Raw genomic sequence first — 20,988 nt, 5'->3', positions numbered from 1 at the left:
ATCTAGAAGGGAGTTCTGAGAGGCCCAGGGGGATGGCTTTTGAAGGCCTACCCTCCAAAGACACACAGTGTCACTTATATTGCTTTGATCAAAGTGATCATGAGTCTGCTCAGATTCAGGGGAAGGAGACGTAGATTCCACATCACAATACAAGAAGTCTCAAAGAACTGGAGGCATGTTTAAAACCACCAAGCATCTGTCATCGTTATCATCATTATACTGTGAATATGCTTTTTATATATGAGTGAAGAAGGAAAGTACTTCACAATCCTATAGGAATTGAGTCAATATGTGCTTCAAGAGTTTACCAGATACCCAGGACAGGAACATTAACTGACCTTGATTCCCCAATACCTAACATTAAACACTACATTCTTTTTCATTTTGTACTTCAAACAATAAAAAAATGTGATCATTTCTAATGCACTTTTTACATTGAGACAATGCAGGGTATGGGAAGTGCCTTCTGTCCTTGTGTTTGATGTAAAACACAAGCCATTTGTGTCTTGCTAAAAGTTTTGGTTTTCATAATCCCTTTACATTATTTATTTTTGGAGTTTGCCATCTATTTATAGAGCAGTGGTTCTCAAACTTTAGTGTACAATAAAATCATAGGGATAGCTTGTTAAAAAGATTATTCATCCTCAACCCTGGAGTTACTGATGAAGTAATTTTGGAGTGGGGCCCAAGAATTTGCATTTCTAAGTGTCTGGGTATGCTTCTGCTGCTGGTCTGAGGACCCACACTCTGAGAACTACTGTTGAGGAGGAAATGCTCAACTAAACCCTCAGATCAGCTTTGGCCTCACTACATTATTCAAATCTATGAACCTGCCATGTGCTTTCAAGCATCTGATAATGTTCTTGATAAGATATATGTATGATCTAAATGATGACAATAGGGCATTTACCATGTATCAGGCATCTAGTAAAACCTTTTCACATATTAATCCTGATAAAAACCCAGTGAAATATTCCCGTATTATGGATTTGGACACTGTAGGTAGTTAAGGTTTCCCAGCCTCACACCACAGCAAGTGCAGAGCAGAACACAAGTTTTTCAGAATCAGAAGTGTATGTTCATGCTCTTAGCTGCTACATGTCCTTCCCTCTCTGACTGCCAAGAACTCCTCACCCCAAAAGTATTAATGTTCTCTCCTCTCTGATCCTGTATTATTGTATTCATGTCTCTTTATGTTGTTATGTGGCATTAAATTATTTGCATATCGTCATCCTCTTTAGATTGTAAACTTCATTTGTTGGACATATATTCGGAATATGGATCCCACTGCTTACCAGAGGGTCTGACGGAGTTTGCGTTACGTTAATGGTTCTTGAGCTAATGATGAATTCATAAGTGGAAAATCCTGATATAAAACCACAACCTATAATTATATAAGTAAATGAGCTTATGTGAAAATGAACAATAACTTTGTGTATGTGTTAGTGTGTCCCCCATTTCTCTAGGGCTTACTAACCTAAGGGAACAATTGGGAAATATGGTTATTACAGCAACATAAGGAATAGCCCCTGCTTCAGCCACCCTAGATGGTATCTCTACACCCCCACCTAGTAGGCTTTTCCAGGCTCATTCCTGGAGCCCTGAGCTCATGTGAGCCCTTGGATATGACTGTCATGAACCAGGGAATGCAGTCATTCCTGCTCTGATGCTGTCTTCGCAGGCTACTAGTTTTTCCTGTGGCCACTTTGCTTTTCTCCTCCCTGAAGTGGCAGTCCTGCCTTCGTCTTTTGACCTCTGTGCAGTCAGTGTGGCCTCAGCTGTTTCCCTGGGAAGTTCCAGCATATTCCACAAAACAGAGACTTGTGTTCTTGGTTTCCATTAAGGTCTCAAAAGATGTAGTCTTTGTTTTTTCATTGATCTCCCTTTTCAACTCATGGCCTCCCCTCCCCCACCAGTTGCAACAAGAACATCCAAGGCCCTGTGTGGTTTCTCTGGTGGGAAGGGATGGGGCAAGAGTGAGGACCCTGGTCTGGAGACAGTTGACTAACAGTATTCCATGCTGTCATCACTATCCTTCTCCTCTCCAACGCCATGATCTGACCTCAGCCTGTGTCCTTGCACACAGAACTTCCAGGCTTCCAGGAGGCCAGAAGATGGCTATGGCTCCAATTGCTTAATAGTATGAGGACCTCTACTTCCTGAGCTCTTCCATCCAAGCCAGGCCTATTCTGTGTGCTTTACATGTGTTAATTAATAGAATTCTCAATTTGACCCCATGAGGTAGCTTTTTCCACCCCTTTTTCACAGATAAGAAAACTAACACACTGAGAAAGTAGTAACTTGGCCTAGAGTTACAGAGCAGTGAGTGGCAATGCTGGGCCTTGAGTCCAGGCATCCTGGTTCTAAACTCTAGTCTTGTTCCCGGGGAACGGTCTTGTCTGTCCCTTGCAGTTCAGTGGTTCCCAGCCTGAGGCCCTAGATGGGCCCACATATCATTGAGAGAGAGACAAATGCACACAAAACAGAAGCCCACACACACACCACACCCTAGCTACTTAAGGAAAGTCATTTAGGACAAAAATATTAGATTTTTTTGTTTTATTTAAGGAATGAATCATCTTAAATATGGGGGAGTCAAGATTCAGTTCCTTTCTTTGAAATAGAGTGAAAAGTATTGTCAGTAGCATCTTTGAATTAGTAGAGAGGTAATTTACTAGGAGACTTAGGGAAAGAATTAAAACTGGGCTGTCACTGAAAAAAATCTCAAATGTACCTCAGATTTTTCCAATGTAAATTTTTTTCCAGGACATGTTTCACCCTGATAGGTTTTGCACACACCAGCAGTCACGGAGATGGCTGCAAATAGTTCCAAACAGAAATAAATGGCACAGTGGGACACACACTGCTTGAGCTCATTAACGCAGAATTTACACACCTGACCCTTATCATTACCAAGAGCCCCAAAATTTGGGGGTTTCTAGTGACAGGTGCAGAATATTTACCATGATACAGCAACAGAAAACTCCTCACCCCACAGAAAGTCAAGAATTGGTTGATATTGCCAGTGTTATCCTGAAGCCATGCTGGATGTAATTTTTCTGCAAATGCAAACATCTGGCTCTTAGCATCATATCTCGAAAAGAAGAGCAAACCATAAATTTCCAACAATAGACACTTGATTAGATGATGGTGCAGCACATCCACGTGAAAGATGCTGGAAGCCATGAAAGTGACTTTGGAAGAATTCTGAACAAGCACATTTAATTGCTGTGGCCCCAGAAAAGTTGTCTCTGTTATCTCGGTTTCCCACTCATTTCTGAAACCCTCTGTTGGCTCCCACCCTCAATGCTCGGGAGATAACTGGGGACTTACGTGCATTTAAGCCAAAGGTCATTTTTCAGTTCTCATCTTGAGAACATTCAACGTGTCTGTCATCTTTCATTGATGAGTTCATTAAGGTTTTCTTTTTTGGAAGTGGAAAGATGCTGCATTGAATATTTAGAAAGATTTTAAGACCTAAGAGCACAAAGTGATTGATAGAATTACATATCATTTCTTGTTAGTATTACAAGTAAAACCAAGTCTTCACAAATTGAGAATCTAAAGATGTTAAGACGTGCAGAACATGTCAGGACACCCAGTCACTCACTACCCAAGGCCATACACTCTTGTTCCTTAAAACCCTTAGAGTTCACAGTATAATTTTTAGGCTTATCCAAGAAAGTTGGCAATTCTTGTTTATTTCTTACTTGGCTAAATACAAAGATTTATTTTTCTTTATTATCTTAAGTGCTATTGAAAGTTAAATAACTTCTCTTGATTTCCAGTAGAAGCTTTGGATAGGTAGGCCTTTAGGACCTAAAGGCAGTCTTTAGTGATGCGTAACCTGCCATTTCAGTCTCTTTTCACTTTGAAAATTACAATCTGAAAGTTTGGCAATGAATCGTATAAGTAGCTCTTCCAAATAATAATACGAAAATATCTAGAACTTTTTATTTATAAGTGGAAAAGTGTAAAAAATAATAGTGATGATTGGTATACATTCTTAGGAGATAAAAAATAAAACTTTAACAGACACTATATAACCTAGCAAGTATTGTGTTTCAGATTTAAGGTAGCTACATCACAAAGTAATCCACACTACAGAGTTCTGTTTCTCTGTGTGTGTTTGAATGTGTGTCATCTCTAGGCAGATGCATTGTGTGAGTCTGAGTGTATTTTCCACCCACACTTCTGTGTGATTTGGGGCCCATGACTCAAATTCCTGAGCACATGCTCCTCATCTGTGAAAATGGTTTTTGTGGGAAATAGATGATACAACATATCAGCAGTTCACAAGATAAGATTTTTTTCTTTTACACCGTCTTTGTCAACCCCTACTTTTTATCTCCTCTGTTCCTCTTGTTTTGTTTTATTTTGCCTTACATTTTTAAACTCAGGTCTGTCTTTTAAAGATTGGTTCTCGGCGCGCCTGGGTGGCTCAGTGGGTTAAAGCCTCTGCCTTTGGCTCGGGTCATGATCCCAGGGTCCTGGGATCGAGCCCTGCATCCGGCTCTCTGCTCAGCACGGAGCCTGCTTCCCTTCCCCTCTCCCTGCCTGCCTCTCTGCCTACTGTGATCTCTGTCTATCAAATAAATAAATAAAATCTTTAAAAAAAAAAATTGGTTCTCTTAGTTTCAAAACTTCAGCAACAGCAAAAAAAGCAAGAATTGTACAACAAACATCAATATTCCCTTCACTCATATTCACTAATTACCTACATTTTATTGTATTTGTTCTATTTTTTCACTGTTTGTCTCTTAAGAACAAAGACCTCTTACACAATCATGATACAATTACAACACTCAGGGAACTTAACTGATTTAATGCATTTTCTGTTATATAGTCTCTATTCAAATTTTCCAAATTATTCCTATATCTTTTTTTTAAGATTTTATTTATTTATTTGACAGAGAGAGAACAATTACAAGCAGGCAGGGAGGGAGGCAGAGAGAGAGGGAAGCAGGCCCCCTGCCTAGCAGCTCGATGCGGGGCTCAATCCCAGTACCCTGAGACCATGACCTGAGCTGAAGGCAGAGACTTCAATCCACTGAGTCACCCAGGCACCCCAGCCTATATCTTTTTTTATTTAAACAGTCCAAACCAGTCACTTCGTTGTTTTGAAGAATATCCCTCAATTTGGATTTGTCTGATTGATTCCTCTTGGTAGAGTCAGGCTAAACATTTTGGTGGCAGCATTATGGTGACACCGTGTCCTCAGTGCATCACTTCCAGGACAATGGTGTCAGCTTGTCCCATCAGTGATGATTCTAAGTTTGATCATTTGGTTAAAGTTGGGTCCACCAGATTTCTACATTTAGAAAGAGGTAAGTAACAAGTGTTACTTACTGTGTTGCTTCTAAGTTAAGTATTTTGGGATCTTACTCAGCCGTCTCACCTACCCCGGAGCTTGACTTAGCCGAGTAGGGAGTTACTCTGAGTCAATATCATTCCCTAACCATCTTTCATCCATTCGTGCCGACATCCACCATTTATTCTTGCCTCCACTAAGGTGGTTGTAGAATCATTTTCTTTTTTTAATCTATCTTCCCTTAGCTTCATTTCTTCTCTGCTGTTGTCCCTTAAAACATTCATTTATTCAGCAGATACCATTGAAGGTCTTCCCTGACCAAAGCGGGCACTAGAAATATAAAGGTGAATGCTGCCCTCATGAAGCCTAAAGGAATATATTACATTTTATTCTTTAAAAACTTATTATTCATCCACTCACTGAACAAATATTTGCTATCACTATCTGCATTGCCCTGCTTGTTGGGATCTAACAGTGAGCAAAATACAATCAATTCCTGACTTCATGTAGCTTACATTCTAGTTAGTAAGTGGAGAGAGAACAGAAGCAGGGAAAAGAGCTGATTTTGAAATAGGTCAGGGAAGGCCTCAGTATTGAGGGAACATGCAAGGAAAGACATAACAGCAGGGGAGAACAAGCCACTTAAGTGGGGAATAGGTGTTCCAGACAGAGAAAAGCATGCGCAAATGCATGCTTATGGTGTTCAAGGAACATCTGTAGGCTGGTGTGAGCAAAGAGTTAAAAAGAGAGAAAACCAGAGAGGCAGGGCGGGGTGGTGCTAAGTACTAGTTCAATGTGTGAAATAAGCGAGAAGTTTGGGTTGGCAGCATGCATACGGTATTTAAAGCCTGAAGCAGCATGATGTCTGCTAGGGAATGGATGTAGGTAAAGGCCAGGAGAAAAACTAGATCAGGGAGAGGAGTAGAATCAATGGAGGAGAAGCAGATGAGAGGCCAGTGAGATAGATGGTTCCAGGATATCTGGGGCCTAAATATTGTACAACTAGGGAAAACTCTCTAAAAATAGAATACAAGGGCACCTGGGTGGCCCAGTTGGTGGAGTGACTGCCTTCAGCTTAGGTCATGATCCTGGAGTCCTAGGATCGAGTCCCACATCAGACTCCCTGCCCAGTAGGGGCTCTGCTTTTCCCTCTGACCTTGCCCCTCATGTTTGATCACTCTCATTCTCTCTCTCTCTCAAATAAATAAATAAAATCTTTTTAAAAATAGAATAAAAAATTATGAATAAAAAGTTAGGAATGTGCGGCTGGGCGGCTCAGTCCGTTGAGTGTCTGCCTTCGGCTCAGGTCGTGATCCCAGAATCCTAGGATTGAGCCCCACATCAGGCTCCCTGCTCAGTGGGAGGTCTGCTTCTCTGACTCCCACTTTCCCTGCTTGTGTTGCCTCTCTTGCTGTGTCTCTCTCTGTCAAATAAAAATTTTTTTAAATCTTTTTTTAAAAAGCAACAGAAGAAAATATTTATTTAGAGAAAGGAAATCTCAGCAGATTACCAATTTTTTAAAAGCACGTATCAAACATCACAAAATACAAAAAATAATACTTATTTTTATTATTCCTATTACTTATACAATTTTTTCCTACATTTTGGCTGCATATTCTTCGACCACCTCTCTATGAGAGTGAATTTGAAATACAATTTTCTATAGAGAGAATAGATAATTTAGTCTTTCCTCCAGCACGGTTGCTCAAAAGTAATTTTATTATTGATAACTTTTAGAAAAAGTTTATTCAGTCTCATAGCTCTCTGTGGTAAGACCTCATCTGTAACTTCCTCTGTGGTTTCTTCCTCTGGCAGTGTGTGTCGCCCAGGAGAAAGACCTCAGAGAACTGAGGTGTTTTCTCTCACTAGTTGTGGTGTGGGACCCCATGGCTCCCAATGGCCCAGGAAGCAGCTGGTCCCACTCAGCCTGGACCAAATGGCCATCAGTTCTTTCTACCTCCGAACTGCTAGGCTGGTCCTGGGGACAATGGAAGGTGGCCATGAAGGTAACCCCATGCAAGGAGCAGAGAAGAACAGTGTCTCCTTCAGATCTTCTTCTTGGAATAGAAGGTAGATTCCACAGTCCTTGAGATCTATTATGGATCTAACTCTTCCTAGAGTCCAGGTGAAGTGGAGGTAGTGCTGGCAGCCCACTGGCCCCACTCTAAGCCCTGGAACCACTACCAGAATCATTTTCCAATATGAGAACTATGTTCCATACTGCTGCAGGGGTGCTAGAAGAGAAATGCTGTCCTAGAAAGGACTACAAATGAGGAGCCCTGAAGCTTAGGGTTTTTTGGCTTCAGGTGAATTAGCCTCTATTAGGAGGCAAAGCAGGAAGGAAAGCTTTTATGGAAGCTAGGTGAAAAAAGTATTTCCGAGAGAGTGATAAATGAATGGTGATAAATGTTGTTTAAGATGCTAAGAATCAATCATTGGATTTGGCAACATGAAAGTCATTGTTAATGTTGACACACAGCTGGGTGACATGTGGGAACTAAAGTCCAACTGGGGGATGTTCTGGTCAGGGTTGGGCTGCTATAACAAAAACATGAACTGGGTGGCTCACACAACAAACATTAATTTCTCACAGTTCTGAAAACTGGGAAGTCCAAGATGAAGGCACCAGCAGATCTGGTGTCTGGGGACAGCCCTCTTCATGGTTTGCTCGTGGCCATCTTCTTGTATCTGCACATGGCAGAGGGCAGAGAGAGGGAACAAACTCTCTTGTATCTTTTCTTACAAGGGTGCTAATCCCAACATGAGGGCTCCACTGTCATGACCTTATTACCTCCCAAAATCCCCACCTCCAGAGACCCTCACACTGGGGAATAGATTTCAACACATGGACTTTGAGGGGACACAGATACTCAGCCATGGCAAGATAGATTGAGGAGAAAATAGAGATGAGTAAGAGATGATGATTATAGATAAATGTTCACAGGAGTTTTCTGTATGAAAATAAATATCCATAGTTTTAATTTATAAGTGAGTGGACAATATATTTCCTGTTTTCTATTTTTGTCTCTTAAATAAAAACCTTAAATTATGTTGTCACTTTAGTTCGATGATGGTGGATCCCAAACACAAAAGCAGCTCCCCATTCCTGATACGGATGCTCAAAATAGACTTAAAAGGCAACTTGAGAGAATCTCGAGATTTTAAAATTCACTTTTCATGGGTGCCTGGGTGGCTTAGTGGGTTAAGCCTCTGCCTTCAGCTCAGGTCATGATCTCAGAGTTCTGGGATCAAGTCCCGCATCCGGCTCTCTGCTCGTCAGGGAGCCTGCTTCCTCCTCTCTCTCTCTCTCTCTCTCTGCTTGCCTCTCTGCCTACTTGTGATCTCTCTCTGTCAAATGAATAAAACCTTTAAAAAAAAAAATTCACTTTTCAGCCTATGTATATCCAAGTGAAAGTAGTCCACCGCTTGTCTCCCCGAGATATAGAAAAGCCATCTAGACAGATGGAAGTGAGAATATTGAGTTCATATAAATTTGTGTCGCTGTGTAAACATGCTGTTTACTTCTTAGTCTTGTTGAACATTGTTGGGTCTCTCAGCCATCTCACGTTTCACCTACCCCAGGACTTGACCTAGCACAGTGCTGCACTCCGCCCTCCTCCACCCTCCAGTCACTCAAAAACAAAGCAATCTGGAAGTAAATACATTTAAAAATCATACCTTAAAAAAATTTGGTAGCCCATCTCATGTTCTATGTATGTGTCTAACTCTACGCTGTGACAAATTCTAAGGCTTTTGAAAGCATCTCCTTAGAATTTTTAAACTGTGAAATAAACCATGTCATTTCATGATTCCTTTTTCAGGTACAAATTTTTTTTTTCCATTTAACTCTTGCCATCATAATATTGCTTACCATAGAATGCTGTTGTCTTGACTGTTCCTTTTGTGTAACCAAACATATGCATATCCCTAGCATCCACATGAATTTCCTTTGTGATTGTAATGTTTGGTCTGTTGTCCATGTGATCACAGTGATTACCCTACCAACTTAATAACTATTAGTTTATTTCTCAAAATTTTCACTTATCTCAGGTGTACTATAAAAAGTCTGTTAAGTTGGCCCAAGAGATTTCATCTTAGTTCTTTCTTGAGTATTATTTGATTTATGTAAAAGTTTAGAGATGCTTCTGTTTCCTGTTTTATGTTACACAGAAACTTTAGTTTCTCCTTACCCCCAAACACTGCAAGAATTTTAACCACGTGCTGTGTTGTTCCGTGAACCACTTCCTCTTGATAAGTGCTTTCATTGCATTTTGGGGTGGGGGGAACCCTACAGTGAAAGAATCAGGTAGAATTCAATATTGTCAATTATTTTCCAGTCACACTGTATATTAGCTACGTCACAGTTCCCACTAGCATTTGTGATCTTCTGGATACTACACTCTGTATTCCTTACTGTGATCTCTATAATGAACAGATTTGTTTTTTTAATTTTCTCTTCTTTAGTTTCTGTAGTTGTAATGTGTGGGCTGTTGTTTTTTTTCCTTGAAAAAGAAAAAAGGAACACTGCTATTTTTTTAATTTAAAAATAATGAAGATACCAAAGCAAATTCAAATAGAGCCTCAAATTTTTCAACCTTTTTTCTTATGAATTCTGCTGTACTTGGGCTCAGGCAATCTAGCTACAGACTGAAAGTATGACTTATCTTCACTAAGAATATAGATAGAATGCAGCTCAAAAGTTACAGTTTCAATGCAAAGTTCCAAACATTTTTTTTTACTATCTTCAAAATAAAGACATACAGTATGTAGATAAAGTCTAAGTATTTAATCCTTGACACATTGAAGAAGAGAAATACAGTTATGGGAACCTCTTCCAGGGGTTTGTGAACAGTATCTGGGATCAATAAATATTTGTTGACTGACTTACATTGTATAGCCTTAGGCAAGTTACTTAACTTCTAGGTGCCTTAGTTCCCTCATCTGTGAACTGGGGAAAATAAAAGTGTCCATCCAGGGTGGTTGTGAGGGCGGAGCTCATCTCATCAGCCAGGACATGGCACAGAGTGAGAACGCCTAACAGTGTGTTGATAGTTATTTTGATTATTATCAGGCAGATGATGAAAGGGGAGATGGCTCTCTCTCTCTCTCAACCCACAGCCATGCACAGAACACAAAGAAAAGTAGCATCTGTTCTGGTGGAATTTTGAAGACCAGTTCTTTTTTTTTTTTTGGTAAGATTTTTTTTTATTTATTTGACAGACAGAGATCACACTGAAGACCAGTTCTAACTTGTCTGAACTTAACTGACTGATTCATTTTAATGATCAGGAAGTCCTTTTTTTTACACATCCCTTGTTACTTTATTGTTTTAATTTTACTAGAAGATATTCTTTCATTCTGTTATTGGTACCAGTACCTAATTCATGTAAAGATTATGCACAATTAAGAGCACAGATGAAAAGATGAGCCTTGCAAAACATTCAAATTAAACCATCCACACATATATACCTTAATCTGGTGCTCCAAGAAAGCAGGCACTTGACAAAAGCTCCTTATAAAGATGTTTATAACACAAGATTCTTCTCTGTATTGATGTTGACTGCCATATCTAGGTCATTGGGGGTAGATTAATAGAGAGTTTCTATGTGGCCTGAGCCTGCACTTCATTTCACTTCTTCCCATTAATCTGGGAGGGCATTTGGTCTCTCTGGGCTTCCAACAAAGCATTTTTAAACACAAAGATGAACAAGATCTGATCTGGAAAGAGGTTTAAACACATTAACAAAAAAGTGTGATTCACTACGGCAAATGCTATTACTAGTGCGCATGTCAAGCACCATATGCTATTTTATTTAAATGTCACAACAATTCTATGAATTATATATTATTCCTCTCATTTTACAGACAAGGAAACAAATCTAAGGAGGTGAAATACCTTATCAGGTCTGTTCCTGGGGCAGGAATTTATTGATACAGTTACCAAGGACAGGGGACAGCAAATCTGTCTACAGGCTATGAAGATGCCATTGTAAAGTATTTACATGAGAGCTGGATTTTGAATAATTAATAGGATTTTATGAAGGATAGGTAGATAGGGAAGCATATTACAAAGACACAGAGAATTTTTTAAAGCCTCTTCAGACAATGTCAAAGGCTAGTATCAAGGACAGGTTGAGACCTGAACTCTTTACACTTCACCATGACACAACATGTTTTTAAGCAAGGGAGTGACAGATTCAAATTTGTATTTCAAATTCATTGTGCTGGTGGTGAAGCTTAAGGGGGGATCCAGGAAACTGGACATTGGATGAGCTGATGAGGGGCAGAACCATAGCTTAACAGTGAGGTTGAAGGAAAGGAGAGTGCTCTAAAGGAAAAACTAACAAGATTTTTTGGACTGTTAGATGGAAGAATGGGAGGAGTCAGGGACTAGGCCAAAGTTTCTAAATCAGGCTAATAAGTGAATGAATAATGACCATTAACTGAGTTAGGGCCCATGGGAGAAGAATGCACCAGAGGGACAATAATAATAGAAGGGCTCATAGCAGAATGTTTTTAGGCAAGGGACTCTGACAGATAAAATAAGGTCCTGATCTAGGTCCAAAATTATGGCTGGAATTGCTAATCCATTGTGTGGATAGATTTTTTTTTTTTAAGATTTTATATATTTATTTGATAGAGCTCACAAGTAGGCAGGGGAGCAGGCGGGGGTGGGGGCGGTGAAGCAGGCTCCCCGCTGAGCAGAAAGCCCGATGCAGGACTTGATCCCAGGACCCTGAGATCATGACCCGAGCCAAAGGCAGAGGCTTAACCCACTAAGCCACCCAGGTGCCCCATGTGGATAGATTTTTAAAATATGTATATTTGAATTTTATCTATGAAATTTATATACATGGAGAAAAGAAATCACTTGAGGATAAAAACTGAGGCTTAGAAATTTGAGCCTTAAGGAAGCACCGAGCATTAGGGCAAATTTTGTTGTCATTCAGACAGTCTTTCTAAGGCAGAATTTCAGTCTGGTTATGCAGCCTCAACCACCCACCCCTCTCCTAGCTAGCTATTTCCTCCCATCCAGGAAAAAAAAAAATGTCTGGTAAAGTATATTCCTTTTTTTTTAAAATTAAGAGTTTGTTGTCCTTCCCAAGACCCAAAAGGAACTCAGAGATTACGTACTCACAGAAAGATGTTAATCCCACAAGATCAGGATGCGAACGAACACCGCTTGTTTTGCAATCGGTTGCTGGACTGAGGCAGCCCCACCCTCGCTCTTTGGGTGCTAATCCAAGTTACATTTTAGCTCTCAGGGCTGGGTGTTCTCTCTCTGGCTCTCTCTTTTTAATCTTCACTTTGACCTTTGGAGGATGCCACGCATACAAATAGACACAACCCTATTTTTCCTTGCGCGGACATATGTGTATGTATATATGTGTATGTGTATACACTGTATGTATCTTGTTCTGTCCATCCCCAAAATGAGGTTTTCTTGTAGGGAGGATGAATGTGTGAGATGATTGTATTTACAGATTAATCTAAATTTACGTTAATAAAGGCGCTTAACTCAAATGTCTTTCTGTTTTCACCAAGGTTGCAATTTTTTTTTTTTTTTTTTTGGCAATTGTTTTAAACCACAATTCATTCAAGAGCAGGCGTCCTTATGCCTGTAGGGACACAGCACAATCTTGATGTTGTCCACTCCTTTTGATAATCCAGTACCAACAGACTCCTGGAAAAGGGAATGAAAGGGCAGGGGGCAAGATTTTGCCAGATGAACACGGGAAGAGTTTCAGCAGAGGTTGTGAGAATGCTGTTGGTTTTGAGTTATTTGCATCTTAGGTGTGAGATTCACCCTGGCACGTCCCTCGCCCACTGTGTGTCAGTGGTGTGCAGGCTGAGAAACTGAGGCCTTTGCGCTCAACAGGTTTTCTGACTCCTCCGTATCACATTTCTTTTCATGAAATTCTTCATCATTTTAGTGTTTTTCTGAATTTAATGATTTAAGAAAAAGCTTTAATGGCTTTTAATGGCAGGGTTCTTATTTTTAATGGCAGGGTTCTTATTCTTAACATCATCTTTGGTTTCTATGAGTTTTTTTGGAACACCAGCTGGCACTTTTGAGGTCGGCAAATAAATTTATTTTTTTCACTCTGAATAGATTACTTTTCTCTTATGAAAAATTTAAAATGTGTTAGCACTAAGATTCTTTTTTAATTTGAAATACAATTTACATATCATGTTAGTTTCAGGTATAAAAGATAGTGATTGGACAATTACATACTTTATGAAATGTTCACCATGATACACTTACTCTTAACTTTCCCTGTTAATAATAATTCTTCTGAAGGATTTTTGGGGTTTTTTTGGTCACATCGTACTGCATAATATTCTAATGAAAATAAACTCATATAAGTATTTTTGGAATTTTATTGTTTATCCTGCCAGTTTACTTTTATTAAAGTAATAAATGAATCATCCATGTTGAGATTTTGAATACCGGATGAATTGTTGGAGGGGACAGCGTGTGAAACCATGAGTATTTTGTTGACTTAAATACTTTCTTTTCTCCATTTTGTAGGTAATTTAAAGGGAGGGCATGACTTAGGTGCTTTGTAAGCAACTGAGAGGGAATAAAACCACATGAAAGTGGCTTCCTTCCCCAACCAGAGGCAGGACCTGTCTGCGGCAGTCTTTCCTTCCCTGACTGTAATAAACACTAAGCCTGGCAACCTGCACAAAAATAGGACTTTCTTCTTTGTTATTCCATCTTTGCTCGCTGATGCTATGTTTACGTCCTCCTGACTCAAACTTTCACCAAAGACACCTACAGTGTCTGCCTTACTTGTCACGCACCTGAGTGCTCACCTCCTTACGTCCCATGGTCTGACCCTGAGCATTCACTGAATGGCTTTAGATTCAAACACATGCTTCCCTGGCCACGTGCCTGTTTACCTGGTTCTTTCCGACGTGTCTGCTGGTTAGGATGTGCTTGTCCCATGGTCTCATTGTCCTCTCTTATTTTAACTGAAGTCCCCTCCCCATCCTTTCTGATCAATCTAGTTTTGTAGATAATCACTTTGTCCACTTGGCCCTGCAGAGACTGGTCTAGTCTGAGAAAATAGAGTCCAAGTGTTGCTCTGAGACAGTTTTATGGTTGGGTTCAGTCTTGGACCAAGCAAACTGGAGAGAAGGTAGGCATGGAATTTCAGGGTGAAGTGAGCTTTTCTCTCCAAAGCCTTCTTTTTTCAACTTACTTGCCCATTGACAGGGCTCCTGGGGAAAACAAAGAGGTGGGACATTTATCCAGGACCAGGTTTTTATTAGACTGTTTATATGGGTTTTTTTTTCCTTTTTCAGATGGGTGAGTCAAACGAAGATATAGACCAGATGTTCAGCAATTTGCTGGGAGAGATGGATCTTCTAACCCAGGTAAGGACTCCTTTTTAACTTTCAAATTAGTAAAAGACAGGTTTATAGAATTTGATTTTAATATGACAAGAGAGCTATCTTTAAAAAAAAAAAAAACTGGAGAATGACAATATTGTATCTTCCTGATATAACTGTAAGAGTGATAGAGAATGAAACAAAGCTGTTTTCCTGATTGTACTCAAGGGGGTCAGTTAATTGACTGCATTGACATACATTCTGTTATCGCAGTTCCTGTGCTTATCATGTTCAGATATTTAGCCAATGACAAATTTTCCCCAACCAAACCCACACAACCACCACTACTAAACAATTATTCCTGCTGTTACTTTTATATAAAGATTAGCCAAGGAGCACCTGGGTGGCTCAGGTGCTGATCCTTCGGCTCAGGTCAGGATCCCAGCATACTGGGATCAAGCCGAGTATCAGGCTCCCTGCCCAGTGGGAAGCCTGCTTCTCCTTCTCCCACTCCCCCTGCTTGTATTCCCTCTCGCTGTGTCTCTCTGCGTCAAATAAATAAATAAAATCTTAAAAAAAAAAAAAAAAGACTAGCCAAGAAAATCACATGATCTTTTGTTAGAAGTACCAGTCTTTGAGGAAATGCTACGTTTTTGTTTTTTTTTTTTAAGATTTTATTTATTTATTTGACAGACAGAGATCACAAGTAGGCAGAGAGGCAGGCAGAGAGGGGGAGAGAGGAGGAAGCACACTCCCTGCTGAGCAGAGAGCCAGATGCGGGGCTTGATCCCAAGACCCTGAAATCTTGACCTGAGCTGAAGGCAGAGGCTTTAACCCAGTGAACCACCCAGGTGCCCTGAAATGTTACATTTTAAAGGATAAGTGGGAGTTGTTGTGACTTCTGATTAGTGTGTAAAAACTTAGTCCTCTCAGAGTGGCATGAAGAGCACTCACACAACCATCACATCTAAGAAAAAACCCCTTCCACCAGGACTAGATTAACTCAGAAAACCCCATTGTTGGGCCGACTGGAGCCTTGGGGCTGCTGACCTGAGGACCAGTGATCCAGATTACAAAGTTATGTGAGCATTAGTGTGTCTTGTAGTGTTCTCATAAATGCTTCTTTGATTCAGAGCATAGTCAGCTCATAACTTTCAGTATAATATAATAAAATAAGAATAATCTGATATTTTTAAATAAGACAAGGATCTTAAAAGTTTCCTATAAAATAATCGAAGAATAGTCTATGTTTTTTTTTTAAATATATTTATTTCAGGAAAAATAAATCCATTTTAGTTAGCATCTGCTTTATAGTTCATGTAAAATTCAAGGAAGTTTGGACTCTGTGAAGGAAGAAACAAAAAATGAGACAGTAGGCTTAGATGAAAAGGCTGCTGATTAACAGTGAGTGTTAGGATGGTCACCACATTCCTGCAGAGGGGACTTCTTATGCTGCCCATGAGAGTTAAGGGTTCGGGTGAACATTTGTGGTCTCCATCCATTCACTCACTTCTACTCCGGTTGGGAGAGTGACTGTTCTTTTTCTTTTTCTTTTTCTTTTTTTTTTTCTTTTTAAGATTTGTTTATTTGAGAGAGAGAGAAAGAGAATGGAGGAGAGGCAGAGGGACAGGTAGAGAGAGAGAAACCCAAGCAGACTCTGTGCTGAGTGCAGAGCCCAACAGGGGCTCCCTCCCACGACCCTGAGATCAGACTTGAACTGAAACCAAGAGTTGGGCAGTTAATCCACCGAGCCACTCAGGAGCTCCCTGGAACCGTTCTGACTGGCCGTGGTCTGAGGTTTTTCATAGTTCCACCCCTGAGTGTTGTTACTCTAACTCAAGAGTGGGAAGGGGGCCCCTCAGTGTGTCTTGGACCCTTGCCTCCCCTCAAGACCCTGATGGTGTTTGCACTTTCTTTATCATGCTCAAATGAATATGGTCACAGGGCTTCCTCGGCTAATGCACTTCTCCCAACAGATAGGCCTCAAGATTTCACGGTGAAGAATAGACCCCACTTTGACCTTGAGTCTAAAACCTCAGCTTCAATCCAGCCATTATCAAGTGCCCTTTGAAATTATTGAGTGTTTTCTGAGCCATTAGAAAAGCTGTATTTTTATCCTCACTTGTGAATTTTGTGCAATAGTCTTTCTTTGAAGCTGCAGTGTTGTTGAAATGGTTGGATTGAACCTAGACTTCCTGATTTCCCAAAAGAAGCAAAATTAAAGGAAACTAGAATATAATAATGACTTTAACTTTTTTAATTTGAATAATTTGATGTAATTATTATATGTCATATAATATGTATTAATATATTAATATATGTTATTATATAAAATGTAACATTAATCAAATTAAAAATAATTTGAATAATTTTAAGTTTAGAGAAAAGTTGAAAGAATAATGCAATGAACTCCCATTTTCTTTTCTCCGAGAGTTCTCATTAATTAATGTTACTCCATTTGCATTATCATTCCCTATATCCATCTCTTTGTCTCTCTCTCTCCATATGTGTGTGTCTGTGCATGTGTATGTATATGTGTGTAAACATACATGTATGTCATGGATATAGAAATTGTGTATGTGTGTATATTTATGTCTATGCATAGGGAGACATAAAGTCTAGAAACCAATACATATATTAACTGAATTTTTTGTGTAGAAGGGAAACCATGCCACTTCTACTATTTATGTGAGAAAGATTTAAATAGACAAATATCCATGAAAATATAAAAAAAGAAGAGGTAATGCTACATTTAGAAAGATTCATGAAGCAGAACTAGATTCAAATATATACAAGAATTTAAAATATGATAAAAGTGGCATTTTAAATAAATAGAAAGAAAGAGAATTGTCTAATAAATTGTGTTGAGATAATGTCTGGAAAATCAAAAGCTGGATTTCTACCTCATACCTCATATCAAAATGAGTTCCATGAGTCAAAGATCTAAATATGTTAAATATATATAGAAGGAAACATGAGAAAAATGTTTATCCCGTACTAAGATGTGGTACCCTTCCTGGGGAAAATAGGACACTCAAAAACCATAAAAGAGGGAAATATTTAAAAATAAAAATTTTAAATATCTAATATGGCAAAAACAAATTAAACTGTGAGTTCATATTGATACCAATAATAACAAATAACAAGAATAACAAAAAATAACAAAAACAAAATTACTTTATCAGTCATCATTGGAAATTGACAGAACATTAACTTATCACTCTGAAAAGTGATAAAGAACCAAGCTTTTATAAAACTCAGTCTTTCTATGGTCCCAGTCAAACTATATTTCAGACTAAACAAATGATTGATGAGAGTTCTTTTTTTTTTTTAAGATTTTATTTTTAAATAATCTCCATACCCAGGCACCTGGGTGGCTCAGTGGGTTAAGCCTCTGCCTTCAGCTCAGGTCATGATCCCACCGTCCTGGGATCAAGCCCCACATTGGGCTCTCTGCTCAGTGGGGAGCCTGCTTCCTCCTCTCTCTCTCTGCCCGCCTCTCTGCCTACTTGTGACCTCTGTCAAATAAATAAATAAAATCTTTTTTAAAAAATCTCCACACCCAAAATGAGGCTCAAATCCACAAGCCTGAGATTAAGAGTCATACAGCCTAAGGACTGAGCCAGCCAGATGCCCCAAAAAAGTTCTTCTTTATTATAGAGTTCCAATTAAACATATAAAAGGAGTGAAGAATTAGAAAATCACCATTATGAAACTTCTGATGAAATAATTTCTGATATGCATATACAGAGCAGTGTTCTCAATCTTTAGTCATACACATATGATCTTCATGATTTTTGCTAAGTTGCAACCCATTTGTCCTATTATTTTTCTTAATATTTGTCTTTATTTGATTTTTTAAATTATACTTTATCTCAAGTAGGTTAGATGTTATAACTTAATTTTTTCATAAACATCCAAAGAGGTACATGATAATTTAAAGTTTAATTGTTTGTGTTTTTATATATCACCTAAAATCACCAGACACATGGAGAGCATGCTACATTCTTTACTTCATGTTGGGCTTTGAGTGACTTTCCTATGATGAAGGGAGCTCCTTCTGGAAATCAGTCTCCTCTTTTCTCTCTTTCCATATTTTATTGGAAGTCTGTCTTATCAAACATCTATGTATTAATATTTTGTTAGAGAACTACTTCTAATTTCTTTGAATACCATAGTAAATTATATCCTGAACAAAGATTAATTGTGCCCTAATTGTGATGTTAGACTTCTTAGTCACAGCAAACGAACTCACTAATGAATTTCTTTGTACTTTCACTAATTTTTTTGTTCTGGGATTTGCCCCTTAGTTCATCTGTCAGCCTCCCCTCTTCACAATTTTGCTGATTCTGTTTTTCAGATTGAATTCTGGAACGGCAGTCACTTTTCCGTACCTTTTATCTTTGATTCTGATTTGCTTAGATTGTTTTAACTTCTTGATTAGTGGTCTTTTTTATTGTTGTTTCTACTTATAAATGAGCATATCCCATTACTTTATTCTCAAACATATAATGATTCTCTTCCTTCAGAAATTTAAGACATGAACAAGGATATTATTTACCAAATCAAATTAACATGAAAGGATGCACTCACTGTATGAAACTGTTCATGTTTCAGAGTGGGGGAAGCACATCTCAAACTATAGACATAAAAGTATTTTTGAAAATTTAGTAATATAGCTTTTAAATCATACAAGAAGGCACTTTTTCAATTAAAAAACATTATTTACACAATTAATAACTTATTCTGTCTTAATTTCTTTTTAACAAGGATTTTATTAAATAAGAGTGTAACATTTTACTATCTAATGGCAGATTCATCCTGAAACAGCTTTTATCTTCCAAGTAACTAGACATTCCTTTTCTTTGATGTCATTACTAAAGTCCTTCTAGAATTGCATACAGTGTACACATGTCACAAATGCACCACTACAGGAGATCTTTTTTTGTTATTTATAAAAATGAACTTTCTCATGCTCATTATTCTGTTGACCTGGTTTGTTTCAGGATGACCTTGTAGAACAATTTTAAGTTACAGTTTTCTGTAGGTGAAAAAAATCACATAAAACATTTTCATGTAAGAGTACAGTTTTTAAATAACATATTCAGAAAGAAAATGTGTAAATAATAAATGATTTTTGTCTTAATGATTAAAATATACTCCAGACATGTTCATATGGTGAATAACTTTGGGGGCGGGAATCTATTTTCACAGAGCTTAGGAGTGGACACTCTTCCTCCTCCTGACCCCAAACCGCCCAGGGCTGAATTTAACTACAGTGTGGGTTTTAAAGATTTAAATGGTAAGCATAATAATTTCTTTTTTCTTAAGTAATTTGAGAGCATAATGATAACTAAAATCTGTACAAAACTATGATTTAAAACAAAAATGTAAGGAACCTGGATGTTTTAAAGTCCTGGATTTCAGACTGTGTTTTATGGTGTCTGGATTAAATTGGGGCCCAAGAAGATATTTTTGCCTACAATGAAAGGAAATATTATCCTGCATTTATGTAAAGTATCAAAACTATTTTTTTAAGTAACGGGAGTTTCTCCTCATTACTAAGTCCTTAGAGTAATAAGGTACAGTAGTGTAACCAAACTATTAATAAGGAAATGTCCCTTCAAGGGTAATAATGAATTATCCATTTCAAAATGATTGCTTAATATATGAACGGATGCTTCAAAATATATTTTAATTGATATATAATTAATGTGTAATATATTTGCTCTGACATTTTTTCTATCCTCCCTGAGATGGTCACAGTATTTTATTAACAAAATCTCTCTTCTTATTTAGTGTGGAGACATTAGCTCATGTGCTATTCAAATTGCAATGAATCTTGAAGTAATTGCTTCCAAGTTAATGAGAATTCACTGCAACTCTTGAGAAAGATTTCCAAAGATTTTGCAATGCCCACCAAAAAATGAAAAACAGAATAATAGAGGAGCCCAAAAATCCCAAATTCCAAGTTTTATTTCTGTCACTCACTGGTTTCATTGCTTCTGTTATTTTCAATAATATTTTTATAAACCCTTAGGTGCCGTTGCCTGTATCTGGATAAATTATAATACATCTTTTCTGACTTCTTTTTTCACCTTCTTTTCTGTTTGCCATAAAAATTTACTGTTCCTGTCAATCATTTCCATCATGAATGATGGTAACACCCATGATATTTCAAAAAAAGCAATACACTTTGTTATAGTGTATGACATTAATAAATAATGTATACTCGTACATGTAAACAATGCAGATTTGCCTTATCACACTCAGAGTGGCTGAGCTTTAATCAATTTAATTAGAATTAAGAATATTACAATGACAGGATTAGGCAACTA

General features: G+C 38.3%; 1 protein-coding gene across 2 annotated transcripts in view; it reads left to right on the top strand.

The window, feature by feature from the left end:
* The window catches only part of APBB1IP (amyloid beta precursor protein binding family B member 1 interacting protein), a 114,256-nt gene that overhangs the window by 37,963 nt on the left and 55,305 nt on the right, over nt 1-20,988 (top strand). For both annotated transcript variants that reach the window (XM_059183886.1, XM_059183885.1), the window contains 2 exons: nt 14,624-14,695; nt 19,865-19,952. In XM_059183886.1, the coding sequence (XP_059039869.1) occupies nt 14,624-14,695; nt 19,865-19,952 (160 nt within the window). The remainder of the gene's footprint in view (nt 1-14,623; nt 14,696-19,864; nt 19,953-20,988) is intronic.

Source organism: Mustela lutreola, chromosome 8, assembly GCF_030435805.1.
Source record: "Mustela lutreola isolate mMusLut2 chromosome 8, mMusLut2.pri, whole genome shotgun sequence".
NCBI classification, from domain to species: domain Eukaryota; kingdom Metazoa; phylum Chordata; class Mammalia; order Carnivora; family Mustelidae; genus Mustela; species Mustela lutreola.
Note: the sequence above shows the minus strand (reverse complement) of the source record. Positions and strands in the feature narration are given on the sequence as shown.